Genomic DNA, 20,356 nt, shown 5'->3' with positions numbered 1-20,356 from the left:
CAACCTATCAGGTCCTGTGTTAATTGTTCATGCTTCATGCTCCAAAGTCCAAGCCCTTGCCCTAGCCGCCTTCTTCGAAGACGGTCCATATTTTCACGCTCAAAGCAAAGAAGCAAAACAACGCCGGAAGTCAAGAAAACTGCAACGCTGAAATCCATGTTGTAGAGCTTACCGACGAATAGTAGATGTACCAACTGGATTGCCACGTTTCATCATGGGTGGCTTGACGACAGCAGACTTTGCAGGTGTGGCGGTCTTAGGCGCGGGGTTCTTACTGGCGAAGAATCTGTGCGCGAGAGCTTCCTTTGGCGATAGACGCTTTTCGACGTTCATGTGCAGACTTGCGCTCAACAGATCTGCAAGATCGTTCAGCTCGCCCACGGTGGGTCCTCCAGTGGAGATGCTTCGGGCAGCCTCATGAACTCGCGTCTTCATGTCGCGATTGATCTTCTTCTGCTGTTCAATTTTGCGGACAGAGAGCTTTGGCTCGTTAGCTTTACCTCTTAGAGGAACAAAAGCGCTTACCTTATTGTACTGATCCACCTCCCGACTGATGAACTTAAGCGGTGGTCCCAACTCAAAGTTATCGAGAATGTTGTTGACGAGACCCTTCTTGAGCAGCTTCTCACTAGGCCATCCTAGACAGTCCATGAAAGACTTGATCATCTGGTTGTTAGACCGTCCGGTAAAGAGGATTTTACCAGTCCAGAGCTCATACACAGTGCAACCCACAGCCCACATGTCAACAGGATAGCCAACCTCCATACCAAGTATGATCTCGGGTGCGCGGTAGAATCGACTAACGAGGTACTCAGTCCGCTCGATCACGTCTCGCTTGTCGACAGCGGTACCGAAATCGGCGAGCTTGATAGTTTTCTTGTCAGCAGAGACTAGGACGTTGTCTGGCTTCAGATCAAGGTGGATGACCTGACAGTTCTGCAAGTGCTGGAGACCAAGAAACATCTGACGCGCATAGATGCGGACAGCTGGAAGTGTGAGGCCGTGGCCGTTGGTCTCTTCCTTGAGCAGGTCTCGCAAGTTCTTCGACATGTGTTCGAACACGATGCACAGATGGCCCTTGTGGTCGAAAGAACCCAATAAGCGAATAATGTGACGCTTGTCCTGTGGGTCTGCCTCGTTGACTTTGCGCAGGAAGTCCATCTCCTTCTGACTGGCTCTTCTCATCAAGTCGTTCCGGCGAATCATCTTGATAGCGACTATCCTGGGATTTGAATCTCCGGTGTCAGCCCTGACTTCTTCAGCTTGTGCGACGTTGGCAAAGACACCACGGCCAAGACCCTTGATCATGCGATAGCGTCCACCATCCACTAGCTCGTTGCTGATCAGCTTGTAGTAACCTTCGGGATCGTCCCAATTGTCGAGCAGCTTCTCGTCAAGCACAGTGCCTTTCGCAACAACAGCCTCCTCGGTTCCGACATCTTCTTCCTCGTCTTCGTCATCAGAAGCGAACATGTCGAACTCTTTCTTTTGTTTCTTGACAGGTGCTACTTTCTCAGCTGGAAGTGTAGAGAGGGCTTTCGGGTCGGTCTCGCGGTACGCATCCGAGGATACTTCGGTGTTCTGATTCTTCTTGGCAGCGCGATCGCGGTCGTCCAGCATGTCCTGTAGCGGGTCGTAATCCGCCGCGGATGGACTCGCTACCGCAGGACTGTTGCCCTCGCTGATTACGTTCTGTTTGTCGATTACCATAACGTCTGGTGAAGCTGGTACGGAGTCGAAGTCGCCATTACGGGGCGATGCGAACGGTGAGATGGGACTGTCGGCGTGGGCCGCTGGCGATCCGACATTAGGGGTTGCCGCTTCAGATGCATTCGTCAGCACAGCCTGCTGAAGCAGACTGTCTTTCGGCTTCTGTTGCTCAGAAGCAGCGGCGCGTATAGCAGCCCAGCGGCGACGTTTCTCTTCACGCGATTCTTGAGTGGGAACTTTCTCTTCGACAGGGGCCGGGGTGTACTCAGTCGTATCGTCGACGGAGGTCCTATTGCAGTCAGTTGTGTAGAGGAATCATTTGGCACTAGGTACACTTACATCTCAACATCTTCTGTCACGCTTGCCTTGTTCGCCTTGGGGCGTTCTGACGGTGCCTGTTGCTTCTGTGGCTGCGACTGACGAGACTTCTCGCGCTGCTGATCTCCGTGACGCGAGTTCTGTGGTCGCTTGTCGGTAGGCAGCGGCTCTCGGAAGTCTGGCACGGGGTTGGGGTTCTCGACTTCGGCGTATGATATGGGCCTGGCGTGTGATCGGTCTGGTACATCCTTCTGTTCCTTGACAAAGCCTCCCTGGTAAGATCCTGGAGCCCGTCGAGGGTCACCGTGTCTGCCACGATCAGCATGATACCGCTTGTCAGGACGACTGCGCGGCGGAGAGGCCTTGCGCTTGTAGCCCCTTGCATCATTCCCAGTGTGGTCGGCTCGGCTTCGTCGATAGGGCGATGGCGATCGGTCGACGGCGCGGTTCCTCCGATAGGGTGACGGAGAGCGTGATGGGGTGCGCTTGCGGCGGTATGGCGAAGGGGAGCGACTCAACGCGCGGTAGTTATCATAAGCACCATCCAGTCCAAAGGACCTGCTTGAGCCGTTAATCGCAGGTTCGTCGCGCGAGTTGACTGTGTTTGCCTTGTGTCGGGTATCCAAGACCTCGCCCTCTGAAGCTGAACTTGAGCGAGACGCTGCCATGTTGGCTCTTGCTGTGATGCTGGACCGCGCTATCTTGCTTCAGAAGATAAATTCTGGCGTCAGCTTGCTTCTTGTTGATGAGAAGATTGAGTGTCTCTATCACTGACTGTGTAGCAGAGAAGGAGAGACAAGCGCGACCGCACCGAGATGGTGAGTAGGAACGCGCTGGTGATGGGTGAATTCGTCGTGGTCTCGTCGCGGTTGGCTTCGCGATTCAGCGGGGAAAGTGCAATGAAGTCAGAGCTTTAGGCATTACATAAGCAGGCACGTGACCCAAGTACGCGGGCAGGCAACCGCCCTGACAACTCATCCATCAGCAAGACCGCGTTTGCTTCTCCAGACCAGCGCTCAAATGTTCTGGATATCATCTCGGCCGATTGGTCAGGTCATCTCATACAACAACATGTAGTGGACCTCGGGACTTTTGAGCCGTTGGAATGTTTCCCAAGCCCGCCCGTGTGTGGTACCTGACGAAGTGCCCAGGTGGACTTACCCGTACATACTCTACTCCGACGTTTATAGAATGACCAACCCTACGAAAGACTTCGTAGCGGCTAGAACAAGACGTCTGCTTTGACCAGACGCCGCTTCCGTTGACGCAATCAACGGCCAGATGAAATTTACCCAGTTGCATGGTACTGGACAGCGTCAAAAAGGGTGTGTATGCTGGTAAGGCGTCCAAGGACACTTCTTGCTCAACTGACAGCACACCTGTGCCTCATCGTGCCGTGCTTTCTTGCTCTTTCCGCTATGCGAGGGGCCAAAGCGGCGATGGTCTGGTTCCGGTGATTCATGTCCAAATCCACGACAGCAGTCCATGACTCTTCACAGGGGAGTTCCACAAAACGACTTCGTTACGGGTTATGGTTGCTGTGTCACTGCCCAATATCAACTGGATCGCCTGTAACAGATAGCATCGGATGCATCCCGCCGAAAGTATCCTCGCCTCGCCTCGACGCCTACCGAGGCTGTGCAGCCTTTGGTGACGGGTCTCATGCGATGGGGCTAAGCACCCGGTGTTGCGCCCCCCTCCGTCTACCTTGGTAGCTTACGCGCACGAAGATCTTCCGCATCTAAGATTCGCGAGCCGATCCATGTAACAGTAACATGCCAGTTGTAGTCCAGTAGGCCAATGTCTCTGGGTAAGGTAGGCGAGTTTTCTTTTCGATTATCGCAGGTCCGCGGAAATGCTTCAAGCATGATCACCATCAACATTGTGAACGAACGCATGTTATCCTTGCCAAACGACTATCTAAGCGATTGACAATCGCGCAGCAGAATACGAGACACTTCCACGCCTTAGGCGTGTTGGTATGGAAAGCACGGTGTGCGTCATGCTCGCAGATTGCAGCGGTGAACGATAGCTCACGTACACACCACCTAGGTACAAAGAAGAAAAGTGTCCACCATGTAGAAAAGAAAACACGGGCCATGTGTTTGGCTGAAGGCTATGACAAAGGCATCAAAATTCGAAAGTATCTTCTCCAGAACCGCAGAGTACTACTAAAGGTTCTACAGTGTATACCGTAGTGTACCTAGGTAAAGGAGAAGTCCAGGTGAGATAAACTTTGCGCTACATAGGTACAATTGAGCAAAGGGTGCATGAAAGTCGTACGATTGACCCTGCAGGAAATGATATTCAACGTAGCCGAGCTTCGGTACTCATCATGTTGTTGGACGGAACGGGTGCAATGAATGAGTACGTTACCCGAAGCGTACTTGATCTGATAGCTCTGCTAGCCACGTTTTCAAACACTCCATTGTGCCCGCTACACACGTATGTCACCGAAGATCTTCGGGGTTTGGATGACCCTGTGGCCACCTAGGTGGACGAGGTTCCGAACCAATCGCAAGCGTCGGCGTGGCTTCCGTAGCCACTGACGTGCTGAAGGCACGAAACGGTAGAGACCCTGATATAGCGTGTGCCAGACTACCGGGACAAGATGGAGAACCGACAGCAGGGGACTGAGATGAAGTCAGGTCTGGACCTCGATCGATATCCTCCGTACAATTCTCTTCTACGCCTCTTCGACGCTTGCAAAGTAAGCCGTTTAGTTCTGCCATGTGTACGAGCCATCTGTTCCAAATCAACGTACCATTCCAAGGATTTATGTTGCCTAACGTCATTTAACGGCGAATACCGGCCACACCGGGGAACACCACAGCACACCTAGCCGGCCGTGAACTATGCCCTCAACTTCTGTTCTCCAACCGACCCCCAGTTATCCTTTCGACTCCATGTCTCCTCAGCAGCGATCCAGAACAGATGGAGAAATTCCAGGTCTTGAAAGTGCGCAAGCACAGAATGTCCTACCAGTGAGACAATTCCCAAATCTAGAACCTATGATCTAGCTCTATGATAGATTGAAGCATTACCAAGTTGTGAAAATCCTCGGCCAGGGTCTGGTCACGGTTCAAAGGGTGAATGGGCAGCAGTAGAGCCCGTAGTAGTCTGAGACGTCTGAGACTCCAAGGCCGCAAAGTCTAGCGCAGGTCCGCAAGAAGCCGTAAACTCTGCGATCCCTGAGTACTCGAGACTTCATAGCCTAAGGTTACAGACGGAGTTCGATGAGCAAACCTCGGTGTGATGGTCTAGGAGTACCTCGCAAAAGGTTGCTGATCGAGCTTGGAAGGCGCGTCCAATTTCCTTTTTGGGAGAGGCAGAATATCTGCCCGGGCAGAATACATCATCCAGACACGATCAACACAGAGAGAGATATTGGTCAAACACGACTAGGGAAAGTGCTTACTTGAGAAACATCATGAGCTTCAGAAGGGAGATGGGCTTCAACAGTCTTTGATACCGTCAGCTACACTTCAACAATGGGTTTGATCGTAGTTTCTGCTCACCGAAATGTGTAGCACGTGGTCGCACACTGCACGGTGGAATGCTCGGTGAGTTGGCGTTAGGTTATAGATGCGATCGGGATACCAATCAGACGTGGTTAGAGTCATGGATCTAAGGAAGCGACTGCGAAGTCTTCCCCGTACCCGTTCATGGTGTGGAGCTAGTTGAAAAGCCTCGTGCTCCGTCTTAGGGTAAGAATACCCTCTTGGGCTAAGTTTGGGCCGACTTGGAATAATTGCTTGATGACAATTGAAAAAGGGCCAGGAACAGGTTTGAACGTAAGGTACCACTACAATAGCATCGACTTAGACGGCGTCCCGTACAGCTTGACATAGGCAACGTTGTGGAAAGTTTCAGCCTCGACGCCGTATCCCCGCGTAGTCTGTCTATCGCCTACTGTGCGTCGAAGTCGAGCATCCAGCTAGTGGAAAGAAGATCTCGGGTATTCTTTCTCGTGCGTATGCCGGCGGGAGGCGCAGTGGAAGAAGCATTATACCCGCCGCTTTGCTTACCTCGCTGCACGGAGGTATGCCACCCGACTTGGATAGAAGAAAGAAAGGCATATGAACGTGGCGTGGCTTCGTGGTGGCGTTCTGCACTCTAATGCGCGTGCGGGAGAATGTTCCTGCCCAGCTGCCTGACTATTGACCCTGGCAAAAGCTACTTGACCATGTTGGTCTTAACGTCCGGGCGTCGTGAGGGCACATGAAGCCGACGTTCGTAAACTTAAAAACTACGTCACACCCTACCATCCTTGATGGTCTAAGCATACTGCGTTTTTCTCATGGCGGATCCCGGTTGGGCGCTTCAACGCGGCAGCGCGTTCAGCAAGCTTTGGTGGTTATCGGCCCGACTAGATATTACCACACCGGCTTGGGTCAAGGGCGTCGCGCTGCTCAGATTCTACGTGTTCCTAGCGACATTCCAACAAGCGTCCATGTTAGGTTGAGACCATACGGGATACTAAGCTACGGAGGCCTGGAACTTCGTTGAAAGTTGATTTGAGACGATCTGCCGCACGTCACTGCACCAGTGAGCATGCAAAGTGATGATCGACAGGCGTGATCTAACCGTACCTATGTTTACACCAAGAAAAAGGGTCCGATTCCACATAGCAACCTTGATCGCGCGCATGGCGTACTGAGGCTACTTGCGGTTTACAGATCTCTGTTCAATCAGATGGAGAGCGACTCATACCAGTCGAAAAGTTCATGACATAGTATCATGGGGTCGCATGTCCGCGTTCGGTTTCGCATGCCTTTGCCAGCATCTCGTAGGAGCGGCCGTTCTAGCCTAGTCTAACAGTGCCGTCCGCTAACCCGATTTCCCCGCGGTCGTTGCTGTGTGGTGCGCTAAAACACTAGATCCAGCTGCATCCGAAAGCTGGTGTTTAGATGGGCGACGCTTTTGAAACTTCGTCCCAGTTCTATGTGCGTGTCAGCAGTTCCGCACAGGAGTTCGCCGGGCACTAATGAACCTCAGGCTCAGTGCTCTAGTAGAGGATATACAAAGTTAATGCCCGATATGCATTGCGGATCTCCCATGTGAATTTTGCAGAAGCAAATCCTTCCCTCCACCACCACCTTACTCCGACATAGCTCCTTTTGTTGATAACTCCGCCCTGAGATATGCTCGCATTCATGCCGGCACAATCATCGAATTCGTCTCCTGGTAGGTCGGCATCATGTCCAGCTCTTGATCCCCCCACTAACATATACCGCAGGATTGAACTACTGGTATGGCAGTGGCAGCTTGCCTGACACTTTAGAAGGACTTCCGCAAGGTAGCGCAAATCCTCGCTTGATGCGTCGTGCCTCGGAAGCCGTAGGACAAGCTCAGGGAATCCAAATGTGAGTATGTCAGTCTTAGCAGACTATCCCCACCAGCATACACACGATAGCAATCGACCCCGTCTCTGGACCCGGACCGGACCCATCTTTCGCCAGCCTCGCACTCCGTTACCACTCCTCACAAGGCCGAACCAGTACCTGGAACGTGGTGGATGGCCTTGCAGTACGATGAGTCGACGACGTCCCTCTGAGCTCGCGGCAGGCTCCAATCTCCATGGTCCACCAGAGACACAGAGCATGTTTCGAAGCACCGGTACGATCCGGAGATGCCAAGAATTACCTGGGAATCGTGAGAGATTGCTCGAGCGATTGCTCAAGCGATGATCCCCGGGGAAAGGATCTGCAAGTCGTCTTACGACCGCCCGTGGCTGTGCATATCGGCATGTCGTATTGGCGACGGAGAATATGTGCTCCGTTTAGGGTCTCCTGGCTATCACGACGGTAATTTGATATACCTGCCCGTTGCGGCGTCAGGATGACCCGTGCATTGCTGCGCTTCCAAGGATTCCTTCGGCACTGGTTTCGGGGCTGTTGAATTCGGGCTGCTGGCGCGGGGTCCAAACCACCATGGACGGCGCGCATATCGATGCGAGTCTACGCAACCATGTGCGCAAGCCAGATGCGCGACCGTCGGGATGCATCGCCAGCTGCTTCTGCCATTTTGACGCGGGTTTTGAGTTTTGCTGACACTTCATCAGTCAGGAGCCCTCCGAGTGGGACGAAAGCCAGGTGCCCCTCCACCTCGACACCAACCAAACCAACCTCGTGATTCGCCCGCTGGCAGCGTCCGCCGCTGCAAATCACAAAGCCCCGCTGGCGCCCAAACAGGGACTTGGAGGCGCCCTTGCCAATGCTCGGGGGCAGCATTCGTCTCCCATTGCCGGCACGTATGCGTTGCGGACGCCCCGCGGGAAGATCACATCGATAGCATGTGAAAGCTGCAGGAAGCGCAAGTCCAAGGTACGTACCTGTTCTGCGCGTATGCCACAGGCACACTGACACATGCGCAGTGCGACGGCGTGAGGCCCAAGTGCAACACCTGCCAATCCAAGAACCTCACATGCGTCTACGATGTCGCCGAAGATGGCAAAACGACAACCCAATTGCGGGCCCATGTCAGGCGGTTAGCCAAGGAGTTGGATGATATGAAGTCCGTCGTGTCGCTGCTGGCAATGGCACCGGATCGTGCATCGGCAGCAAACTGGGCGTCCGAGCTGGAGAAGAATGGTTTCGCACACCATTCAGCTGAGGAGGTTAAGAAAGCGCTTTCGGTACGTTTCGCTCCAACGACTCATGACCTGTTGCTGACTGAAGAAAAGGAGTCTCTGGGTCCAACACCTGCCCTTGCAGACGCCGATTCGTTTGGAACTCCAAGCAGTAGCGAGCCCTTTCCTGGTCACACGCACCCCTTGGCCGGCTCATCGTACGGCGGTTCTTCCCGTGAAGAAAGAGAGCAGAGCCAGTCCTCGCTGGCCTATTCCCACGACAATCCCGTTGACGTGACTGTGGCCGCGAACCCCTCTCCACTCAGCCTCGAGGCTGCGGCGAATGCCCTCAACAAATTCGGTTTCGATTGCGCCTTCTATCGGAGGACCAAGCGAGATCAGCTCGCGAACGGGTGGAGCGAGCCACAGATATTTGGAAGGTCGGAGATCGATGTCGATACTCTTTTGCTGGGCTTCTTGGACCCTCAGGATGCGCAGCCAGTCTCGACATGGTGCTCTAGAACGGTCAACAGGCTGCTTCCCTCGTCCCCTCTGCCAGTCAGACTTGCGTCTACATGGCTTTTGACTAAATTGATGCGCGTAAGTAATGTTTCGCACGGCGCGAAGTCGGAGCTAATGCTTCTGCAGTTTCTCATATGGCCCAGTGTGGAGAACGTGAACGCAAGTCCGGAATGGTTGATGCCACCCGCAGGAAAGCAGGAGACGTCACCGTACGATATGCTCATTGACCTTGTTCCCTGGTACGTTCGCCGGCTCTTCAAATCATCTGATTCTTACTAATCATCCTACAGGCCTCAAGTACGCCAGCTGCTGTATGCGCATCCCCAGGAATATCCAGTTGTACATCTCGTTGGGTTGATCGGTATCACATGGCCATACGCGGACGATGCGTGCCATTACTGGGATATTGAATCCGGCTACACCCGTATGACACCACTTTTTGAGAGTACCATCGCCGACCTGAACAACTGGACTGTCGATCCAAAGATCCTTGAGATTATGCCGCAACTGGAGGGACATATCCCGATCAAGCCGGTAGCATGATATTTCTGCAGCGTTTTGGGTTGTTTATGTTATTCTTTCGGAGTTTGATCCATCATCGGGTTCTTGGTGAAGTTCATCTTCGCATCTCTTGGTCGCAATCGGCGCATCCTTCACGTATCTTGGGGCGTTGGTCACATCGCAGGGCCGCTGTCCGCGAAAAGCCGTCTTTGGGTAATCATGTCTTGTAATCAAATGTACGGGAGTAAGGCCTGGAGAGTGTAGTAATTGGGAATCGGAATGGAACGATACAAACGAAAATGGAACATACTTGAATATAAGCAGCAAGTGCACGATTGCCAGAAAGTATCCGAACCCGGCCCTAGCAGCGCCAGGCCTTCCAAATAACTCTCCTTCGAGTCCGCGGAAAGCAATCTAGCGCCGAACTCCACTATCGGCTTCCAGCCATGTGGCTCTTGTGGCTCTTCTGTATCCACTCTGATCAATGTGATGCCAAGGCTAGACCGGAAGAATCAAACCGGTGTGGCGATCGGTGGAACATCTCGACTCTTCACACGGGCGATCCCGCTAGGAACTTCACTATGGCAAACGGCATTCGTGATCGAGAGTCTACTCGAGTCGGTAGATGATTGTGGTTCGATTCTTACTCATGTCCATGGCTATAGCGCATCCCTCTCGATTGCGGAGATGACTGTTAAAGTATTAGTAAAAAATATCGAGAGACGGGCGCAGTGCTCTATACCCAAGAACGGCATATCTACGTGCAGCTTTGCATCTTACTGGTCCCGGCAATTTGAAGGGCACGCGTGGGGAACACGGCTTCTGCCGTGTAAAAGCGACCCACTTGCGATATATGGGTCTTTCGAAGATGTTGGTATTGGGAAGGTATCCCTCACTGAGCGTTAGGAACTCTTGTGTTATCGTGGCTTGAGCAGAGCGGATGCAGCGGGCAAAGAGCGACAGCGCTGGCTTTTGTGAGGCATCCTCTCCGCGGAAGCCGCAATGGCCTAGCCAAGTATATTCCCGTCTCTGTATCCTGAGCGTGCAGCCATTGTCCCACTATGCTATAGCTTCGACTGACCATTCTGTCGGGATTTAGCATTTCTTGGATGCTTTTGCTGTTTGCGAGGTTTGGGCTACAACTAACATTTTACCTGGGTATTACCGAGTGGAAATGGATCTTTGCGCAGATGGCTAGAACAAGCTGTGTTTCATAGGCCACGTATGCCAACGGACATTCTCATAAACCAGGTTCCATTGCGTTCACATGGGGATAATCCTACGGAATATTGTAGAGCATAGCGGATTGCGATTCTCGATACGTGTCTCCCCACTTGGACTAGCGTACCTTCTCAGATGTTAGACGCTGCTAGCCACAACCAGACTTTGGAAACGTCCCCAATGAGCATGCGACGTCCGACCACCGAGCATCAATCATCAGCGAGTTCGTGGGAAATACCTCTTCAGGCTGAGCGCATGCAGCCATGCACAAGCGACTCTGTACGAGCTTGCCTATAGTATCACCCGGCGGACGTACCGATGGATGACTCTGGAGCTGAACTTCGGTTGCATGGGGATGTCAAGGACTGCAGTATCCCATGCATGTGCTATCGCCGGCATGCGCAAATCAAATCCCATCTCGCCATACCACCCGCGCATCGCGAGCCGGGCCCACTCTTTCATGGCTGTCAGAAACAGATTGCTTGCGCAAGGGTTGGCATGATTCCGATTGGCTCCAGGTCAACTCAGGTGCACCATCAGCAACTGCGCGTTCATGATGGTTGTTCGGCCCGAGTCTTTGATCGAGCACACTTCGGCCTTCATTGCCGACATCCCTGTATTCATAATGCTCATCGGTTGGTGAACATGTTTGATCATGATGCATTGCATAAAAGCGCTGCCTATGGGATGCGCTGGCTAAGTCTGCATTAGAAATTATTTGAACTAAGCTGAACACACCGGGTGTTCTAGGACCGAAAAGACATTGCAGCATACCTGCGAACGATTGAGAACAAAGGAGACGGTTCGACAGAAGAAACGTACGACTCAGAAAAGATCCTCAACCCCCACTACATTGCCCCCTCCGCTACCAGCAAGATGTCCACAACTTCTTCGACTGCTTTCGGATATGTCCTGGTTCTCTTTCTCAGCGTTGCCGACCAAGTCATTCATCCCTGTGATCCATTCAGTTCGCCCCGTCGTTTCATTATCAGCCTTCAAATCGTACGTGATTTTGCTGCCCACGTAGCCGACATAGTCACCAATGACCTTTTTCACTTTAATCTCACCCTCGGGGCTGGACACACATATTGTCATGGCGGCATTCTTTCTTGCGGCAAGGATTCGTGATTGCGCTGCGAGACGCGATCGCATCGGCGTAAGGGCGACATCTGTATGGCTCGGTTCGAAGGTCGGGGAGCCGACTACAGAGTCTACACGTGACGCTGATGTCACCCCATAGATGGACGCTCTGTGTTTATTTGGAGAATCCGCGACAGGCTCTTCCAACACGATAGAAAATCCGTCCGAAGTAGAGATGCATGAAGCGGTCGCAATTTTGGACGTATCGGACGGAAGGAGTGCTGTCGCAAGAGGTTTACAAAGCGATTGTATAACACCTTGAGGGTCATGAGGGATGCGAATGCGACGTAGCAATGGAAAGCCGTTGGCCTGGATACTTGCTGCAAACAGGGATGTGGCGTGGCAGCATATCGGTTCAACGTTTGGGAAAGGAAATGGTAGTGATTCTGGTAGCTCCGCAGATGTGGGTGAAATGAATGAAGGCAACGGGGAGGCCTCAGAGCGTATTTCCCAGTGGATGTATCGGAGTGATGGCGAGTCGAACACAGGATCGAAAGTTCGCCTCGATAATGTTGGCGCTCTGGTTTGGACGAGCGAGAACTCCTTCAAGCTGGCAAGATGTGAAGAAAGAATGTCCGCTATCGTGAGTATGCTTTCAATTTCCAAGTCCACAAGCGTCAGTTTCTGGATTGAGACAGCCTGCCGTGAGGTAGCAAGGCGCTGAATACCTTTCTCCGTGACACCGGGGAGCTTTTCAAGGCGCAGTGACTGTAAGTTTGGTGGTATAGCGTTCAAAGCTATGTTGGTAAACGAGTGCGCCGCGAGTCCAGAAATCGCCAGATTTTGCAGATGTGGAGAGTTTCTGAAAGTTCCAACCACAGCTCGAAAATTAAGATATGTCAAACACTGGCCCTGCTCTTGATGCAGAATCAGAGTTGATAAATTGGAATGTTGAGAGCTTAGGTTGAGGAAGCGTTCGGTCGGGTCACATTCGGCGATATAGTTGCCTCTTATTGTCTCGTCGTCTTCGTCATCTGCTCCGGCGTCTCCATCGGCATTGGTCAACATCCACGCTCTTTCCCTGAGATTTGATCTTGTAGACAGCGCGTGCGACAATCGATCAAAGGCTTGTGAGAAGTGGACATGGAATCCGACTAAGCGTTCCAAACGCGGACAAGCCATAACCAACGAAGCTACAAGATCCACGATCTCTTCTCGCTCAATGGTTGCGTTCTCGTAAAGCGACTGGAAATCAGACATGTGTAATTCCAGTACACGCCGGGATAGTCCAGAATTCTCGCGAAGTGTCCTGCGTAAAAGCTTTAGTCGGCTTGTGCCTTTTGTCTTGAGCTTCGGGAGCCCGCCATGCTCTTCATTGGTGAGGACTAGAACTTTGCTGTACATGACAGCACTCGCAGCCTTGTCCCATGCACGGCTCGTCAATGACAGGCTGTGGAGATCTCCAAGATAACATGAAGCACAAGCTTGGCTGCGGTCCTGATAGATCAGATCCAATTGGGCAAGAATGCAGTCGTACACTTCTCTCGGGAGCTTCTTGAAAATATGTGCCGGGAATTGGTAAATAGGCCTTGAGCGTCTGCGCGTTGAGTTCCTCCTGCCTCGTTCGAGCTCCCATGGAGTTTTCGTCAGGCGCGGTACAGCCCAGGCATCATATGCCGCATCTTTATGTATGCTCCGGATGGGAATCTCGGCATCGGCATATCGAGTTGATGAACGTATAGCGGCCTTTGGAACTACAACCGTTCTGGACGTGGTGGAGGAACGGTTTGTCGACACGCTAACAGATCTCGGTCGAGACGGCTCATATCTAAAAATGGTCAGTGAATGAGGTTGACGGCACTTCGACTACTGAACCACCCGTAAAGTTTGAAACAGGGGCCTGAAAAGACCCTGCGAATCGTGATGGCCATGAACGGCCTTGACTCCTTCAGAACGTATGTGTGGCGCGCGGTCGGTTCGATCAAACTTACACATCGACCTGGTGCTTCTCCCCTTTATCCTTCCAGGATCTTGATAAACGGAACATGATTATCGCGCGTTCCTGAACAACACTGCGGCTATTGAAGAGAATGACAAAGGAACGAGTGCCAGTCTCGACGATATGGGAACAGATGGCGCATCAATAAGCCCAAGAACAGTACAACACAAAACCGACGAAAATTTTGGACCAGACGCGTGTAAGACGGCGCGCAATATTCCAGCGCCGCGGCCTACCCTGCAACACTCATATATCCCGTACGACGCACCCAGACATGCGCTCCGCACGGGCGTCAACCCAGCATGATGCCGTCACAAACTCACGGACTACCCTGCCATTAGCCCCCAAGAAAGACGCCGAGATGGTAAAACCCACAGCGGACGAGGTCAGCGGTTCAATCAGAGAAATGCATGTACGCCACGAGTGAATCATGGCGACAGCACTACGATACGACAGGTAGGTTCCTTCGGCTGTTTCTGGAGATTGCAAATCCTCCGTTGGGTTGGCGAGGACTTAGCGCCACCGAAGCTGCGGGTATAGGATTGTGCTCTCGCGCTCGCGGGTAATGACAGATAGTGGGACCAGGAACGAGAAATATTTCGTTGGTCACTGTTGTGCCGTTGCACCTAGGTAGTTATGCGACCATGCAACGGCCCTCCGCAGCGTCCACTCCACGATATCGTACGACGCTCTCGCCGCGCAAGGGCTGGAGATGGGTGTTCTCTGTGATCTACCGAAGATCATGATGCCCAGGTGCATGCTGCATTTGCGATGTGGAGGCTGGAGAACTGTAAAAGGGTCGAACGGATCTCGGAACGACCGCGGCCCTGGTTTGGCGATCCACTTCTGGGCAATCTGCGGTTCCTTTCGCCAATCGAAAGCTCGGACGCCGCGAGAACCTGCATATTCGTCCGTTTTGTGGAGAGCTGATTATCGCTATCCGTCGCTTTTTCTGGCACGATATGCACTCACAGCGAGAGAGCTTCGACACCGAGATAACGCGATGTCTTGCGGGGTTTCGCTGGTGATCAGAGTCTTGGTGCATAGGGTTTTCTACGGCGTCCGTGCCAGCAGGATCGATACCACCTCCCTTCGAAATTTCGACAATCCTTCCAATTTGAGCGCTATTTTCCCCCCACAGCTGGACGTTCGAAGAGAAGCGTTGTGATTTGAGTTTCTAGAAAACTCCGTGTATATTCCCATGTCTCATACGAGTCAAACGCCGGTTCAGACAGGTACCCGGATAGTGACATCGCATGCAGGCACCTGGTTTTGCTTCGTTTGCGGCAAGCGATATGTTAAGTATACAGCCTGGCAATTGTCTTAGATATGATTGCGACGCACTGGGAATCCGACATTGCCCAGGTGGCATGGCGGTAAGAACGCGAAACTGGAGAACACCCCAAAGGTGTCGCCGAAACTACCAGATGCAGTAGCCGTGGAAAGCGGCACTAAAATGTCGTGAAGATTTAGCGTTTGAACCCTTGCCCGAGCGGTTCTTAAGCTCGGAGGATTCTGGACACCGAACGTGCCGAAACTGTTTTAATGGGGCAGCCGGTGCGGTGGCTTGAACGCTGGTTTGTGGCACAGTTCGCAACAGACCGAGTGAGCAGGGACGAGGCGATGAAGGGGTCTTCCCGTCTTTGCGCGCGAGGCTCTCTGTTAACACGTTGAAGAAAGGTCTTGCGCAAAGACACGCGTAATTGGGCATTTGCCGTGGTCAACTTGCTTTCGGGTCGGACTGAGACGTGTTGTGCTTAGCAGCATAGGATTTTGTGCACCAGATGCCATTATCCGTTGTGCGCGATGTATTGTACAACGTCATTATCTCAAATAAGCCGTGCGGGTGGTGTGCCACCGGGTAAGTCTGCCGACCTGAAACGCAGTCACATGGAGCGATTAATCTAGAGCAGACATGATACGGTAACATCGAGCTGTGAGACTCGGACTCAAAAGCCGTCGCACACTGCTAGAGACCGTTGTCTCGGCAGATTCATCCACTATGACGCGAACACCACTTATCAACAACTAAGATCCCTAGCCAACGAACAAGATGTACGCAATCTACGTAGGGTCACCTGCGCGAACATTTGGTGATCAGATGCGCGAACTACCAGATTCCCGCAATTAAGTTCGAAGAGTAAAACGAATCTCGATTTCATGTCTAATAACGTGACTGGATGAGCGAATAATTCGCTGAGGTATATTACATTACTCCATAACGATCGTCCCTTACAAGAAACCCCCTATGGATATCATTCACACAACAAGCCCTACACAATTTGCGAAACTGTATACGCTTACAAGAAGTAAACGGCAGCAGCGCCGAGCAGCGCGCTCATGCCAATGGCACCAGTCTGCCTGGGGGCAGCGTTGTCAGTGTTGGAAGGCGTGCTGGTGGGGTCAGCAGCATCGCTAGCGTCTTCGCCGATGCTGGTGGTGGGAGTGGGCTGGCCACTGGTGAAGGGAACATCAGAGACAGGAGTTGCGCCCTCAAATGCTGGCTCTCCCTCGTCAGAGGTAGGGTCGGCAATGGTCGCGTTGGAGGGGTTGAGGACCTCGTCGATGACGTGGACAACACCGTTGGCAATGAGGATATCAGAAGCGACGACACGAGCGTTGTTCACGAAGATACCGCCATCACCAATAGTGATAGTAAGTTGCTCGCCGTTGGCAGTGGTGAGGTTGGTACCGTTCTCGAGGGTAGAGGAGTAGCCAATGGTGCCGGCGATGACGTGGTAGGTAAGGATGCTGGCAGCGTCCTCAGTGCTTAGGTTACCGAGAGCAGAGCCAATGTTCTGGAAAGCCTCGTTGTTGGGTGCGAAGATGGTGATGTTCGGGGTGTTGTTGACGGTGTCAAACAAGTCGGTCGCGTTGATGGCCCCGCGGAGGGCAACAAGGTCGGCGGCAGAAAGGGTGTCGGCAGTGTTCTCAGGTAGAGTGAGGACACTGTCGATGATGTGGATCACACCACCAGTGAAGCTAACATCCTGCGTTTGTTAGCTAAACAAGAGAAAAAATAAGGGAAGAGCACATACGGCTGTTGTAACAGTTGAGTTGGCGAGCAGACCACTGTAGAACATCACGCTGTCATCCATGGCAATTGCCTCGACAACCTGACCTCCAGTGACATTGGTGAACATTGGGTTGGTCAACGCTGTAGGAACGAAGGTGCTGGTGTTGGTGATGTCGGTCGACCTGAATGTACCGTTGAGCACGTGGTACTGTAGCAGGGCGGTGAGGAGGCCCTCGTTGGAAGTGAGACTGGAAAGTGTCTCATTGTCAATCTTTCCGAAAGCACTGTTGGAGGGTGCGAGAATGGTGATGTTGGTGAGACCAGCCAAAGACTCAAGTACACCTGCGGGAATGACCGACTGGAGGGTGGAAAGCTCGTCGGTGGAGTTCAAGGCGGCAGCGAGATCAGGGACAGTCTCGTTCTGAGCAAGTGCGAAGCCCGCAAGGGCGAGGACGGAGAGTTGCTTGAGCATGTTGATGACAGGCCGACCTGATGATACTACGATATCACGAGAGGAGGTAGTAGGAGGTGGATGATTGTCCAGATGGTACACAACAAGAGGGGAAGCTGGACAATAAGTACTATGCCACCCATGCACATAGCCACAGACCAATTGTTCCGCCGGGCCTCAGCAAGGTTGGCATTTGCTCTTCCAAGCACATTTCGAACAAACGCCACCGGCCAGTTCTTTCCGCACCCCATGCTGGCCAATAAGGCCTCCTTTCGTAGCACGGCCTTCCAGGGCGAAGCTTGTAGCTCGCGATGTTGCCCAGTGACAACGGGAAAGAGTTTGCCAAGTCATCGCACAAGTGGAGCTATGACACAGCTGAAGCCGTACATAGATGCGACCAACAAGCGGCTAGCGTTCTCCGCATGCACTTGGGTGGCATGTAATAGCGACATTGAGGCTGTTGATCACCCGTGTGTATTCATTCTCTACCAGCTCTTGCTCTTTGGAGGTTTTCCGCCAACAACGGTACCTATAGCGGCCGCTCTTTTACAGTAGTGCTTGCAACTTCCTGGTCAAGTCTGATAGACTGGCTGTCAGAAATCGATTGAGAGAGTCCGCGTTGTTTCTAGACCCAGGACGCTGGGCTGAGGTGAAGTGCAACAAGCACGCGCCGCTCGATCCGGAAAGTGTGGGGTAAGCATGCACCAGTAGCTTGGCAGACGACACCATGACCCAATCGAGCTCGTCTCGAAGGTCTGGGGCGCGTACCTAACTCCGTTTCTTGGGCATACGATGCAAGCATCGAACATTCCTACAGCAGATCGGGCGGACACGCCATGTGGCTAAGGAACCATTGCGCGTCTCTTCACACAGCCTTGTTTGTTATTTTCTCAACCCACCACTGGTTAACAGGCCGGAGCCGGTGCTGGTGGCACAGTCGCATGCTTTTACAAGCAATACGCGTCGACAGTATGAAATAAACCTCCCGCGCAACCGTGAATGTCATAGCCAAGCATCACTCCAAGGTATCACCAAGATTCAAGCAACAATGCATGACGACATCGATCTCGAAATCTCTCCCTTAACCGTCTTTCTAAGTAATACAAATCCATTTCTAATCAAACCGACATTACCCCGTATGCTACAACAACAAAGAACATCACGGCAATTTTTCACCGATGACCCTGCACCGTCCTCCAAGCCCGGAGTATGCATTTTAACCGAAGATCATGAATAAGAAGACTGCTACGCGCTACCAGGACGCATCTCACACCAATGTCGTCTCGTTTTCCAAGCGACTCCGTACTCGTCTATACAGACCCCTGTCGATTTTCCCTGAACATCGAGCCCTAGCGGTGGATTCAGGTACCCATACAAGTTTGTATAGTCAGGACCCTGATCTGAGAGGAGTGGTAGGTTAGCTCGCATAAGCTGACGGCGCGGACCTCCGTACCACTTTTCCTAGGCATCGTGGACTGTGCTGCCGGCAAGTCTTACTTCAGGACAAGGCGACTCTTAGCATTTCTAGCTAGAATTGCAGTTGAGCGCAAATTTGCGGCTGCATTACACGATGCGACATGTCCTCCTATTTCGTTGTTATGCGCCGTATCGACTTATACTCGAGTAGGGCATTGCTCCGTTCGCGCTGCGCCTCGCTCTGATGTACCAAGGAGATGTCGAGAAACTCGTCTATCTGGAATCACCCAGATGACAATTATATCCATGCCAATTATTGTCAGCAGCTTGTTTCAAAGTTCGGTCGGTTGGAGGACTAAGTGGTCCATAGCCTCTTGTTTCAAAATTCCACTGCTTGGCTGTGCAGCCTCGTCGGTGGCCTGAGCATTGCACATTGAGCCTCCTCCGAACAACCCCTTCGCAAATCCGAAATGCAGGAACGTCTCCTACTCAGCGGCAGCCAGCCCGAGGGCAATCTCGTATTCTCGCCTTTGAGTAAACCCATAGGCCGGAAGACATCCTATACGGTGCTGTCGTTGGATACCACAACGCATCTTCGTTCTTCCAAGCGTCATGGCGATAACAGAGTTCAGAAAGGCCGTGAAGGTTGTCTCCATTAATCGCTTCGTCATACTAGCCCGGGGCATATGGAATACAGTGATATTTCCTTGGAAGAGTACTTCGGGTACAGGGACTTCAAAGAGTAAATCTTACTTCCACGTCCATCTGCGGGATACAGTCCAGAGATCGGATGAATGCCGCTACATATTATATATGTTCGACATCGAGTGGTGGAAGACAAGACGAGATCGAGGGCGGAAGACTGAATTTTATGGCAGTCTGACAGTGCAACTGGACAGCTGAGTTCAGCTGGCATCGTAGAAGTTATATTGATCCAGATGTGTCGGCGTGGTGTCTTCGCGAGGGATGAAATTCGAAGACTGCATGGGTGTGTATTCGCTGAACAAGTCGGCCATGCTCGCTTCTGGACCGAAGCCAAGGTTTTGCAAAAATTGTGGTTGGGAATTCGACCTAGTTGTGCTATCCAGTGACGCCAATTCGTCGAAAAAGCTCTCCAGATCGCTGGTAGGCTCTGGGCAGCGAGGATCGAATTGAGACGGAGTAGAGCCCGGATGCAGCGTATGTTGAGGGACTGCCACCGGCTGAGCTATAGGACGTGTGTTTGAACACATCGATTGTCCTGGATCCGGAGTTACCATATGGGCCTCGTTTATATGCTGTCTGAAAGGCATGACCGAGCTCTCCGGCACTTGCAAATGATTCGGCACGTCAAAATAGGCTATGACCTTTTCCTGCAGTCTTTGTAGCCGCATGTGGTATACGTCATGCAGGACAATGCGAGCTGCATGCCTATTGACAACGTCTGTCAGACACCGGATTGCTGGTGGTAGGCATTGAGAGGAAGCATGTTCGAAGCAATGGTCTAGCACATCCAACAGCCGGTGGAGGCTTCTGTCAGACGGAGTGCATGCGAAAGAGGCGCAATGATAC

At 52.4% G+C, this 20,356-nt stretch overlaps 3 protein-coding genes across 3 annotated transcripts; 1 reads left to right on the top strand and 2 right to left on the bottom strand.

Annotated features, from left to right (window-relative positions):
- Positions 1–168: 168 nt before the first annotated feature.
- On the bottom strand, positions 169–2,696 carry J4E86_003601 (uncharacterized protein; the record flags this gene model as incomplete). The annotated part of the gene is made up of 3 exons (XM_051444154.1): positions 169–480; positions 526–1,999; positions 2,050–2,696. 3 exons carry the CDS (start codon positions 2,694–2,696, stop codon positions 169–171), a joined length of 2,433 nt encoding a protein of 810 aa, XP_051305649.1.
- A 5,265-nt stretch (positions 2,697–7,961) lies between these two features.
- Positions 7,962–9,664, top strand: J4E86_003600 (uncharacterized protein; the record flags this gene model as incomplete). Its single annotated transcript, XM_051444153.1, has 6 exons — positions 7,962–8,023; positions 8,093–8,354; positions 8,405–8,665; positions 8,714–9,199; positions 9,248–9,360; positions 9,412–9,664. 6 exons carry the CDS (start codon positions 7,962–7,964, stop codon positions 9,662–9,664), a joined length of 1,437 nt encoding a protein of 478 aa, XP_051305648.1.
- A 6,558-nt stretch (positions 9,665–16,222) lies between these two features.
- J4E86_003599 (uncharacterized protein) lies at positions 16,223–17,410 on the bottom strand (the record flags this gene model as incomplete). Its single annotated transcript, XM_051444152.1, has 2 exons — positions 16,223–16,912; positions 16,961–17,410. 2 exons carry the CDS (start codon positions 17,408–17,410, stop codon positions 16,223–16,225), a joined length of 1,140 nt encoding a protein of 379 aa, XP_051305647.1.
- Positions 17,411–20,356: the final 2,946 nt, after the last annotated feature.

Source organism: Alternaria arbusti (assembly GCF_024043155.1).
Source record: "Alternaria arbusti strain BMP 1465 chromosome Unknown scaffold_3, whole genome shotgun sequence".
Taxonomy (NCBI): Eukaryota; Fungi; Ascomycota; class Dothideomycetes; order Pleosporales; family Pleosporaceae; genus Alternaria; species Alternaria arbusti.
The sequence above is the reverse complement of the archived record's forward strand: the minus strand, read 5'-3'. Positions and strand labels throughout refer to the sequence as shown.